Below are 12,561 nucleotides of genomic sequence, written 5' to 3' on the forward strand. Positions count from 1 at the left end.
AATCCTGCTGCTCAATTTTACATTTGGAGGCCAAAGCGGTTCACCTGTCAGTCAGAGAATGCCACATCTATTCTTCAGTACCAATCATCAGATACCACAGTGGTCCCAAATTAGATTAATTCCCCAATTATTCAAAGTATTTGCTTTTGTCTGCCTGGTGTACCAGATGGGTAGGTTGCTCACTTTCGGGAGTAATTCACTTGATGACATTATTCCAGGCAGGCCCAATCAATCACAGAGAAATGATTTGAAGTTTTTAATCACCCAGCTCTATCATATCATCCAGCTCCTCCATGAATTCTGCAAAGCTCCATTAGAATCTGCAGTTTCAGACAGCTGTCTGGCTTGCTTGCCCACACCTGGCCCATCTGTAGTCCCAGTTAACTGACTGGCAGTCACAGGCAGATCAAAGAAGTGCTGTCAGTCAGCCCACTGCTGCAGATTTCTGCAGGCTTCCCCTGACAGCTGCTTGTCACGTCTCTGATCTTCTGTCTGCCTGCTGGCTGCATGGGAGGCGGGTGGGATGGGGGGTGCAAGTTTTTGGGTAGTGGGTGGCAAGAAGTAGATAGCAAACCTTGTTTAGAAAGTTGTTTGGGGAGTTTTGGGGGAAGTTTGTTCCAGAATATTACCCTGTGTATGAGCCAAGATCATGGCATATCATAGAGACACCCTTTTAGATTTTAAATTTAAGGTTATCTTTAAGCAGTAAATTGTCCACTAGAAATTAATAGATGAGGTCTGTTGTTTTTCTCGAACTCTCTGCGCCAATCTGGATTCTAAAAGGGCATCAGTTAGTGGTACATGGATGAGATCATCAGATGGGCCTGCCAAAGACATGCAGGGAAAAGGAACCTCATAATCAGGTTTTACACTCTGACTAAACGCACATGCAGGGATAATCCAGAAGATTGATTCACTGTTAGTATAATAACGATGCATCATAAATCCTGATGTAAATTGCTGAGGATAACAGGAAGGGAGAAGAAGAGAATGTTTTCCCTGTCCTCAAGTAAAAAAAAAACTGTGATTGACCAATGAGTAATTGGCTTATAATGAACGCAGAGGGAGGAGGGAGACTGGGACCATGAAAGAGGAAACACAATGAATGAATAATTACCTTCGTAATTACCTCTGGGCCCTTAGCAAATGAAGGGGGCAGAGTTCACCTAAGAAGCTGCTGACAAGGATTTTGTCTCTGCTCTTCACAGGACAGGACCATGCATCGAGTGGTCCCCAGCGAGCCTTGTCCCGAACTCAAATGTCCGGAGTCGGAGCAGATTGCTTTGAGTGGCAGATGCTGTAAAGTCTGCAGAGGTATTGAGTCTGCATCATCTTATGCTTCACTCTTTTAGAGTATGTTTGTATGCTAATTGTTTGAGTTGTACATTTGATTTCAGGTCATTCAGCATGACATTAAACCAGCATTGTGTTGACATTTGTTGCAATATCTTTGGCAAACAAACTCTCTCTGCATGGTGATTAGGTTGTTGTTTTGTACTGCTCTGTGAGAAAGTACGATTTCCTTCATTTAAAAAAAGGTAGCAGTTAAAAAGTCTATGTGATTTATAAAAAAATAAGTATGGCCTTTAAAGTCTTACCTACTCGTTCATAGTGCAGCATATTCCAACAGATTTTCCTCTGTGACGTCAGATGCAGAGAATTCATAGCACATTAGTATATTTCCCTAATATGCCAGTGAAAACACCACAGTTAGATACTGTGGGAAAAAAAGGTGTGAAGCTTTCGACTGGCTCTGTATGCCTCCATCACTCCTCTCCTTTTCTCTCCTCTGAGTCTCACCCTTTTCCTCTCCGTACCTCCCGCAGGTCATGACTTCTGTTCAGAGGGCCATGGCTGCATGGAGAACTCTGACTGTGTGAACCTGGAGGCAGGAGACTGCTGTGTTTGTAAGGATGGCTTCCGCCCACTGCGAGATGATAATGCCTACTGTGAAGGTATAGTATGGTTCTGAATAACAGTCTGTGTTAAAGTTTAGCAACTAGCTGGTCTCAAAAGCAGCCCCCCCCCCCTCAAAAAGGGCAAGGATTTAAAGATTTATTGAAAAACAGAAAACTTGAAGAGCATATGGTGAGTGAGTGGGAGAGGACTTAGAGATGGTGGACTGAAGAAAGGCTGGTCAGGGTTAACAGTGTAAAGGGGGGTGGGAGGTGGAGAGTGCTCTGTCAGGTGAAGAGCCAGTGGGGAGTAGAATGCATGGTAGAGAGACTGACTGTAGGCTGTCAAATGAAGAATGATCTGCAAAACAAGGAGAGTTAGCACCAGGAAGAACATGAGAAACGGGACTTGAAAGGAGTGGGCCTGAGAGTGTAGCTAACACTAGGCGTGATGGTAGGGTTAGAGTTAGACTGAGAGAAGACAGAGTTTGATATAGATGGTGAGACGTTATTGTGCTGCGGTGCCAACCACCGTGGCTTAGGGGTGGAGAGGAACATTCATGCACACAGACACATAAACGTAAGGGGACCAAGAGACTTACAGGAGACCGAAAAGTCTTGTGACAAAGTTGTGCTTTGGGGATGGCATGGCAAGTTTTAATTAGTTTTAGTTATGCAAGGAGGTGGAAAATGAGGGTGTGTTGATCAAAGGAGTGCATGTATGTCTCTTATTTTCCCCTTCTTTTCTTTTTTTTATATGTTCATTGATTTGTTCAGTGTTGCACAAGTATTACAGCATTTTTATAATGTTTTATGTGAATTACTTTCCTTCCTTTAGATATGCCAACACAATAACAGCCAGGCTTTTTCTTTTACTTCTGCAAAGGTCATTTTACAGTCAGTGCAGCTGTGACAGCTTATTTTCCAGCTTCCAAAAGAGTGTTTATGCTATTCAGTCTGCAGCATTATAAAATGAACTCTACAAAACTTGCCTTCAGGCTTTTGGTAGATAATCCTGCACTATAAATCCAAAACATCAGGCCAGTGTTTCTAAATGTTTGTAGTTTTTATTTTAAGAAACACTAGTTTATAAGTTTCCTAGTTTGACTGAATTCAACTTAAAAGGTCACACACCCTGTACCCCAAATATGTTTGGAAGCTGTAAATAAATATGAGTAACTTGCCATTGATGCAAATGATGATGTAGGTTTTGGGGCAACATGTGCTGCCATCAAGATGATCTCTTTTTCAGGGAAGCCATTGCTTATTTCAGCAAGGCACTGCCAAACCACATTCTGCATGTCTTTAAACTTCACGGCTCCAGAGTAAAAACAACTCAAATTGTTAAACTGGGTTACCTGCAGTCCAGAACGGTCACCCTTTGAAAATATTTGGCACATTATTGGAAAAAAAAAAAAACCTTCAAAGGAGGCCCTGAACTGTTGAGCAGCTGTAAAGCATTAATGTAAAAACATTTCACTTTCAGAACTACAGCAATATTGTTTTTGTTGTGTTACTGATCACATATAGGAGTTGAATAATTTGCAAATTGTTGCATTCTGTTTAAATGTTATATACCCTCCTATTTTCTTAAAAACAGGGTTTTACCTAAAAAATGGAAACACATACAAGCAAATTTGCAAAAGAATGCAAGCATTTCCTTAAATTCCCATAAACCCCCTTGACTTCAGGCTTTTTTTTTTTCACATAATCCTGTTGTGATGGGAAAGTGTAATCCTCTCATTATCTGTGTCCACAACAACAATAACTGCTTTTCACAAGACAATTTGAGAGTCTTGTGTTTGTCTTCTTAGTCAGTAGATTAATTTGTGATATAAAAACATGCTTACAGTTTGTATGTTTGCATATATCTTGGGTCACTCCGTTGGCCATGAGATCTATCATCACTGAGGGCATTTATTACTAAATGCCTGCAAAGCTTCACATGTCTGCAACTGTCCTGCGCTTTTAAGTCCAACACAATGGGATTAATTATACCAGCACTGCTCCTTTACACAAAGAAACAGTGTTTTCCTTTATTGTCGTCTGAGTACCCCGCACTTTCAAATTGCCCGATTGAAAAGCACTGTCTCCACCTCATTGAGCAGATCATTTTACGTTGATGGTGAAGCTATGAAAAACCTCCTCGCAGAGTTCAAACGTTCACACAAGAAACTGATGGTGCTTCAGCTGAATTTCTCATCTGACATCTTGGTGGAATTTTACAAGATGCATGATTAAAAAATGATAACTTTATCATCTCCCAAGTTATCCTGTAATAAAAAATGTAGTAAATATCATGTAACAACTGCTACCCCTGCGTATCTCTGGTATTAATGATCAAACATGGTGTCTTCTGCTTTTGACCCCGACAGCTGACCTGTTAGTGTTCAGCTTTCTTGATCTTTCTTTTTCATTGTGTCTGTGCAGTTTTAGAGCATCAGTTAGTGAGTTCATGCCTGCAGTCATCACACTCTCTGTAATCAACAAGTGTCACTCAAGAAGCTTTTTTTTTTTTAAATTGTAACCAGGGTGCTAAATGATGGAGGAGTAGTAGTTCACAGCTTCAGCGGATCTCACATTAATTTACTGATATGAGCAGTTGTCCAGGTAATTAGTCGGAGGGAATCTGCATAATTACAGATACTATCTGACTTAAGTTAATGGGGAGTAATGCTGTGGGTTGCAGGTTGTAATCAAATAGCAGTGTATAACCATGATGCCCTTGAAAACAACATTCAGACAGTGGTGGACAGTAATTAACATCAGCTCCAGCACTTCTTTAGCGCAGTGCTGGAGTAGGTGTCACATAAAGTAAGTGTAAAAAAACATGCACCAGAAATAATTTAGCACAGTGCTAACTCGTTTGTTTTTTAAATGATTTCTAAATGAGTTTGTTTAAACTTACTTTGTATAATATATTCCACTGTATTTCAGATGTTCTTCTTACTTTCTGAACATCAGTTATAGAATATGATGCATTGTGCAACTTCCCAACAGGATAAAGGAATTTAAAATGTTACACCTTAACTTGAAAATTTTGCATATACTGTAGGTAATACATCAGTAAGATAACCTTTAGATTGTCTATATGAGTCAGACTGAAACAAATGAATCAGCACACAATAAGAAGTGAACTGAATTTAAACTGCTGGTTAAATTAGTTTAATTATGCCTCATGGATAAACTTTCTTTTAAGCCCCATTTTGAAGCCTCGTGTGGAGCTTTTTTTGGTGACCTCCATCTCTCTCTCTCTCTCTTTCTCTCTCTCTCTTTCTCTCTCTCTCTTTCCAAGTCAGGGGTGGATCTGGCTGATAAATATCGGATACTGCACAATGATATGGTAGTGAAATGCCACAATCCTTCTTTATTGGCTATTTTACTCCAAATGGGACCGTGATTTACAAATAAGTATTGTGCTCATGTGAGACAGCAGAAGTGAAGTTATTATAAAAGCAAAAAAAAAAAAACTCTTGCAAACACACAAATCTGTTAGTGTTATGGGCATGAAGTATCTCTGCTGACTGTCGTGAGAGTTTGAATTGAAAGAAACTGGGCTCCTTTTTTAGGTTCATGAACATATTTCGGTCTTCTTCACTTCTAAAAGCTGATGGGAAGTATCAGGTATTTAACCCCCAATGGGGCTGTCACCTTGGAGGTGGTCCTGTGAGTCTTTGTCTCAAAGAATTCACACCGTGGCTCATGTGACCTTAAGCACGCACGTGATGACAGGGTGGGTCAATGACTCTTAGGACCGGCTCTAGTGAGAACCCCACTGGGGATTAAATACCTGGTACTCCCCATCAGCTTTTAGAACTGAAGAACCCTCTCAGATGAGAGGGAAATAAGTTGATGACGAAAGAGAAGCCTGGCTCCCTTCAGTTTGAGCATTTAAGACTGCAATGACCTGGATAACTGATCCTAACCCTTTCCTGTTAGCTTCCTTGACGGTATGTTACTGTAGGTCTCCTAACATACCATGGCAACCAGTACACCAGTGCTAATGTAGTGAGTTATAAACACAGAACAAAATCTAATTGAATAGATCACCCCCATTGTCACTGATACCCAGCCTAGCATTTCCAAAAATCAGTCCCATCCAAATATGTGATCTGATCTGGCAAAATGAGTCAGAAGTCACCAAGGCTAATTCTTAGGCCAATAACATATGACTCAGTGCATTGTATTGCGGGTCATTTCTGGGTTCACAGGATGCTCTTAGCAACAAGGGAGAGCAAAATAAAAATGAGCTCTTATTGGCTACCAGTGATGAGCACTCAATAAGAGCACTCAAAACATATAAGCAATCTCTTGAAAATGACACACAATACAGTGCACTGATTCATATGTTATTGGCCCCAAAATTAGCCTATACGGGTCACATATCTGACACAGTGTATCCTTACTTTTAAAGCCTGTGAGAGTGAAACAAAGTGTGAAAGAACAACATTAAATTGTACAATACATTAATATGCATGAATAAATCTGGGAAACATACATTTACAGTTCAAGTCCATGAGACACCCAACAACAATTTACCTTGACTCAATAGTACTGCTGCTAGCTAAATACACAACAGATGCAGTAACTGAATGGATTAATATCTTTGTTGTCATTGCATGGTCACAACAAAATTTTGTGTCTCTCATAAAAAAAAAAACTGTTACCAATCATACATGCACACACTCTCGTGCACATAAAATAAACAAAAAATGTATATCTTCCCTAAAAAAGATGAACAGTAATGAAAAATAAAATTCCAAGACATATCCTAATATTTTTCTAGAAATAGATCCATTAGGGTATTTGACGTAACAGTGTCATTTAAGCTGAAATAGCTATTGTACTTTAGTAGAGTGAACTTCAAGACTCTTAAAAACATGTTAAAATTTTCAGCTTGGTTCCTTTTGCTCTTTTGTTATCACAAGTTTATCACAAAAGCTCCTTGAACATTTTCAGCAGGTCATTCTTGTAGAAATAAGGATGTAGTCACCCATGTCATTACCAGTGTAAAAGTGAGTACAAGCAGACAGACTTGTGCCTCAAACATCAACACTTCAGGTCCCAACTATTCATCTCTATTCTTCTCGAGAGCAGGCTGACTCTTGCTATTAAATTGGATGGCTGTGTTTGTGGTTAGCTTTTGCATCAAAGACTGCACAGAGAAACCTGAAATTGACTCAATTTGATGATGGAGTTCTCTTGAAAGCAATTGATTTTTTTTTTCATCTGTCTCTGTGCACACTGTATGATTGTGTGTGTGTGTGTGTGTGTGTGTGTGTGTGTGTGTGTGTGTGTGTGTGTGTGTGGTCTTGTGTAGAAAGTAAGTCTTGCTAAAGCATTGATGATGCTCAGTTCAACAAAAGAATATTAGTGTATGTGCAATGCAGTAGATACCCTAGTTTGTGGCTGCAATGAGATGTAAAGAAAGATGAATGAAACCACCTGCTTTCAATTGTAAGTGAGGTTCAGTACAGTAACACTCATAAGAAGGATTATGAGTCCAACTTAGAGCCAATCAGTGTACTGAACAAAGCAGGGAGATTAAAAAACACGGGCACACGACTTAACAGAGGCCTTAGGTATACACACACATATTTTTGCTTTATGCCAAACATAACGACGGAGATTACTAAAAGCAGAGGCAGATACTAGCTCTTTAAAACATTCCTGGGTCAGAGATGCTCTCAAAATAGCCGATGAGATCACTTCTGTGTAAATTTTTCATAGAAACAGCAGTAGGGAAAACTCAGGGGGATACTAGTCCTGCCTTTGTGTAAGTCTGTGTGGGTGTGTTGAAGTTGCGTGTGTGTGTGTGTGTGTGTGTGTGTGTGTGTGTGTGTGTGTGTGTGTGTGTGTTTGAGTGCCGAGTTCCCCAACAGAAAAAGAGCCCAGTTTTCTCTCCGTTCTATTCTTACAGCGCAGTCAGGCTGAAGGCCTATTTTGCTACATGCGTGCGTGTGTTTAGGACAGAATTAGACAGAGGGGCGAGCAGTGGAGAAGTGACAGACTGTGTGATTGTCTCTAAATTGAACAATCAGTATAGTTCAGCGTGTTGAGATAATACCATTATTCATCTCAGCATTGTAGAGGAGTGCAGGCAGAGAGACATCTCCCATTGTTGTCTGGTTTTGAAATGCCCTACTTTAGAAATTCACTGTCAGAATTGTTCAAAAATAAGAGCTGTTTGAATATTTTTTTGTTGCAATCATATGGGAAATGTGAAACACAAAATGATATTCTGTTAAATGAAGAATGGAAAAAGACAAGTATGGAATGGGCCTCTGATGCGTACCATATCGTGGATTGTGGCATTTTTCTAACTCACTTTACATGCAGAAACAGCCATATTATTGAATTAATGATGATTTAACGAACCACATTTAGACAAAATCACCTCCAGTATTTAATAGAAGAAGTTAGATAGCTGCATGAACATTAAGGGGTCATTTCATCCAAATTAAAAGTAAAACACCAACACTAAATGTATCTAGCTATGAAGTAATGATGTAGATATATATAAGCCAGGCTTCAGGTTCACAGCCCATACATGTGGGCTTGGTCCCTTTGCTATTTGGTTTCTTCTCATAATGGATTTTTTGACGCTAAGAAAAAGGAAACCTTACACCTATGAAAACAAAACAAGAGAAACAATGGTGGTCTTGTGTTGAAAAATAACATTTGAATACCTTATATTTGGTACTTGTGCAAACTGGTTCTTAAATGCACACAGAATACAGCATATGGAAATGACCATGTAACCACAAATTACATATTGATTACAATTGTAATTAAACAGGAAAACAGATACTCCTGATCTTAACGTGTTATGTGTATAAAGCACACCTGTCCACAGAATCAGTTTCTTCCATTCCAACCTCTCCACCACTGTGGGCAAGACCAAAGAGCTGTCAAAGGGACAAAATTGTAGACCTGAACAAGGCTGGAATCGGCTACAAGACCATCAGCAAGAAGCTTGGCTTCCATTTCCAAACTTGAGTTTGGAAATGGAAGAAATATAAATTGACTATCAACTGCCTTCACTCTGGAGCTCCATACAAGATCTTAGAGGATGTCATCAAGAACACCACTGGTTACACACTACATCATAATGGAGTGCCTGCAAGGTCCCCGTGGTTAAGATGGCACATGTACAGGTCCATCGTAAGTTTGCCAGTGAACATCTAAATGATTCAGAGAAGTCTTGGTAGAAAGTGCTGTAGTCACATGAAACCAACATCGAGCTCTTTGGCATTAAGTCGGCCCACCGTGTTTGGAGGAAGAGAAATGCTGAGTATGTGCCAAAGAACACCATCCCCACAGTCAAGCACAAAGGTGGAAACATTATGCTTTGGCGCTGTTTTTCTGCTAGAGATACAGGATGACTTCACCCCAATGGACAGGGCCGTGTACCGTAAAATCTTGGATGGGAACCACCTTCCTTCAGCCAGAACACTGAAGATGTATCATTGATGGGTCTTCCAGCATGACAATGACCCAAAAGATACCACCAAGGTAACAAAGGAGTGGCTAAAGAAGAAGCACATTAAGGTCATGGAGTGGCTTAGCCAGTCTTCAGATCTCAATCCTATAGAAAGTCTGTGGAGGGAGCTAAAACTTCAAGTTGCCAAGATGGCATTCAAGAAACCTAAAGGATTTAGAGGGTTTCTGTAAAGAGGAGTGAGCCAAAATTCCTCCTGAGATGTGTGCAAACCTGGTGACTAAAGCCATAAAAATCAGAGACTGTTCATTTCTTTGTAAGCAAGCAAATTTGCAAATTCAGTAATTATTTCCCACATAGTAAATGACAAAATTAAGTGATTGTGGGAGCATATTATTCATGCACTCTTTCTAATGGCCAGCAAAAGGCCACTTCGCAACAGTGGTTGCGAAAAGAAGTCCAACTGTATAGAAGTCTATGAGAAAAAGTGCCTACTTCTAAAATTATTTATGAGCAAAGTAAACATTTTCCTGATGAGTTTATGGTCTCAGTTGAAATGTTTTAAATCAAATGTGGTACAAGATGATGTTTTTTTTTTTTTTTTTTTGTAAATTATTATCCGTTAGTTCAAAACAATAAAGACAATAAAGCAGGGTATGGTGTAGTGCATGACTACCTTGTGATTGATTGTCCTCAGTTTCTCAGTCAGATGCACCCGTTTCAAAGATGGCAGCAGCTAATTTGTTGTCTACATGCAAATGGCTGATGTTACCAACTAGTTTGTGCTACCTTTGCATTTTTTGTTTTTTGTTATCAATAATTAAAATGAGCAAGAACAATAAATACACACATGTCCAAATGCATACTGTAAAAACATTACAAAGCAACCAAGAAAAAACCACAACCTAGCAAAGACCAAAAGACAAGATACTGAGACTTTGTTTGACAGAGAAAAAAAACACAAGCATTTTAATAATTGATTAAAAGGACTAGACTGCTTGCACACAGAATGTGTTATTACCCATAATCCCTGACTTTGTGTGTGCACATGATGTGGAAGTACACCATGTGTGTGCGCAGACCAATCCCATTGCTGCAGCTGTCTTTTAAATGTCACAAGGTGGCAGCAGGCTAATTGGCACTGACTGAAGAGCACGGCCCGCTCCAAAACCCAATCACTGCTGGGATGAGCCCTGAGCCTTTGGGCTCCCCACCTGCTAGGGCCCTGACCCCAACATACTTTGATGAATGGCACACATATACACACAGGGAAACAAATACACATCCGGACTGGTCATGTGTGTTTACCTCTGTAACCCTGCCGAAATGTCACCCACAGCAGACAGTCCGACCATCACTGAGATAGTTCCCTCCAGTGTAAATAACAGTGTCTCAACAAACTCACCCACTACCTTTTAAATGTCACGTGGGAGATCACTTCCCTGTGTTTTTTTTTCCAGATGGGATCACACTCAGCTATACTTTTTATCAATGTGTTACGGGTGCTTTAAATTCAGTGAAGAATCCAAATATTTAAAAAAAAAAAATTGGGGCAGTAAGAGTAGGGGAACCCTTTTAAAGCTGGGTAACCGCTCCTATCTATTTTCATGCACCCAACTGTGTAATAACTGTGTAATGGATACTGTATTCATGTCTTTAAAGTAAGCCTTAATATGCAGCAAAGCATATTTCAAGACTAAGTGTGACCTTGTAATCAGCATTTCAGAGAGCTCTGGTAGTTGTTACTGCTCCTCTGTTACTGATTGTTTAGACCTCTGGCCTGCTGGCTACAAATAGTCGCAGAGTGACGAGTGATTGATGACGATGCTCAATCGATTTACGCATGGTTGAAAACACTTCCCAGATTAATGACAGCCTTAATGGAGACCAAAACCCCATTCAGGCTTGCTGAGAATAACAAGGCAGTTTTGTCCATGAGATTCACCAGCCTTCACTTGAGTCATTCCAAATCGAAGAGGAAAAAGTGCATGTTTAATATGACACACACCTGTGCGCACTTCAAAGGCTGTTAGATGTTTAGAGGTTCTAGGATTGTTGCTAAATTGGATGAAACTTTATTCCCATGTGGAATTTGTAATGTGCAGTTGAATGATGTAGATTGTGTGCACAAACTGACAAGAAACAACAACACATGGTCTCTCTCTCACACACACACACACACACACACACACACACACACACACACACACACACACACACACACACACACACACACACACACACACACACACACACACCTTCTGGCAACTCTACTTGCAGTGATACTCTTCTCAAACAGGTAGGCTTCTGAGAGTTTACAGTGATTGATTACAGTGTGTCTGATATTTAGACGACTGCACTCTCAGAATGATTTATACTCTTGTTGCCTCCTAATGGTATTCTCTGCACTCAGTCTTCTTAATTGGCTCCTGCTCCTACCCAAATTGACAGTGACGTTCCGCATATTTGTTTTGGGTGTTTTCAGGCCTGCTTGTTTAGGAGTGATTGTCCAAATTGGCAAGTTGAAAATATGCTGAAAACAGTTTTCTGCTGATCTGTAGTTCATCCTTAGGTAATGACTCAAAAGAGAATCATCTTTGTTCCATTTCAAAGAAGCTCATTTGACTGTTTTTCTTTCCCACTGCGATTTCCCTACAGGCATAAATGAAAGTAAGTAATTGTCCCTAAAGAATGCAGAAGTTAACAACCAGACAGATTCAAAAGCACCTCACTGCAATGCTATTTAATAGATTTCTTTTGATTAAAAAAGGTAGTTTATTTAGAGTAAATTAGTTTCTTGAACAGTACCACTTCCAAGTGGTACTGCTCACCCTGCAGTGCCACTTGAAACATCACAATGCGCGGGCCACTCCCTCAGACTAAAAAAAGACCCTTTATAACATTCTCCAACACATTTCTCCATCCGTGAGGAACCAAGGCCAACGGTTTAGGTAATCTGCTGAGTGGAACACAGATTGGCCAGCAGGGACAGCTTGTTTTCTTATTTCTCTTTTGACAGTAGTACGTTTGAAAGGAACTGACTACTGAGGAATATCAGACAATATTTTGGCAAGCCTGGCTCCTCTGCTGTTTATTGGAAACTGTCTGCATGAGTAAGTGAGCTGGTTAGGGAATGAATGAACAGATGAAAAAGACAAAAAATAAAGAGAGATGAAGAGCTGGAGAGAGAAAGAGTTGCTGGTGGAATGGGACAGATTTAGGGTC

The 12,561-nt window shown here is 40.0% G+C and overlaps 1 protein-coding gene across 1 annotated transcript in view; it reads left to right on the forward strand.

Annotated features, from left to right (window-relative positions):
• The window catches only part of nell2a (neural EGFL like 2a), a 75,811-nt gene that overhangs the window by 23,749 nt on the left and 39,501 nt on the right, over positions 1-12,561 (forward strand). Inside the window, 2 exon segments of the mRNA XM_030732290.1 lie at positions 1,209-1,314; positions 1,827-1,955. Coding sequence (XP_030588150.1) covers positions 1,209-1,314; positions 1,827-1,955 — 235 coding nt within the window.

The sequence above is a fragment of the Archocentrus centrarchus genome, chromosome 6, assembly GCF_007364275.1.
Source record: "Archocentrus centrarchus isolate MPI-CPG fArcCen1 chromosome 6, fArcCen1, whole genome shotgun sequence".
NCBI lineage: Eukaryota > Metazoa > Chordata > Actinopteri > Cichliformes > Cichlidae > Archocentrus > Archocentrus centrarchus.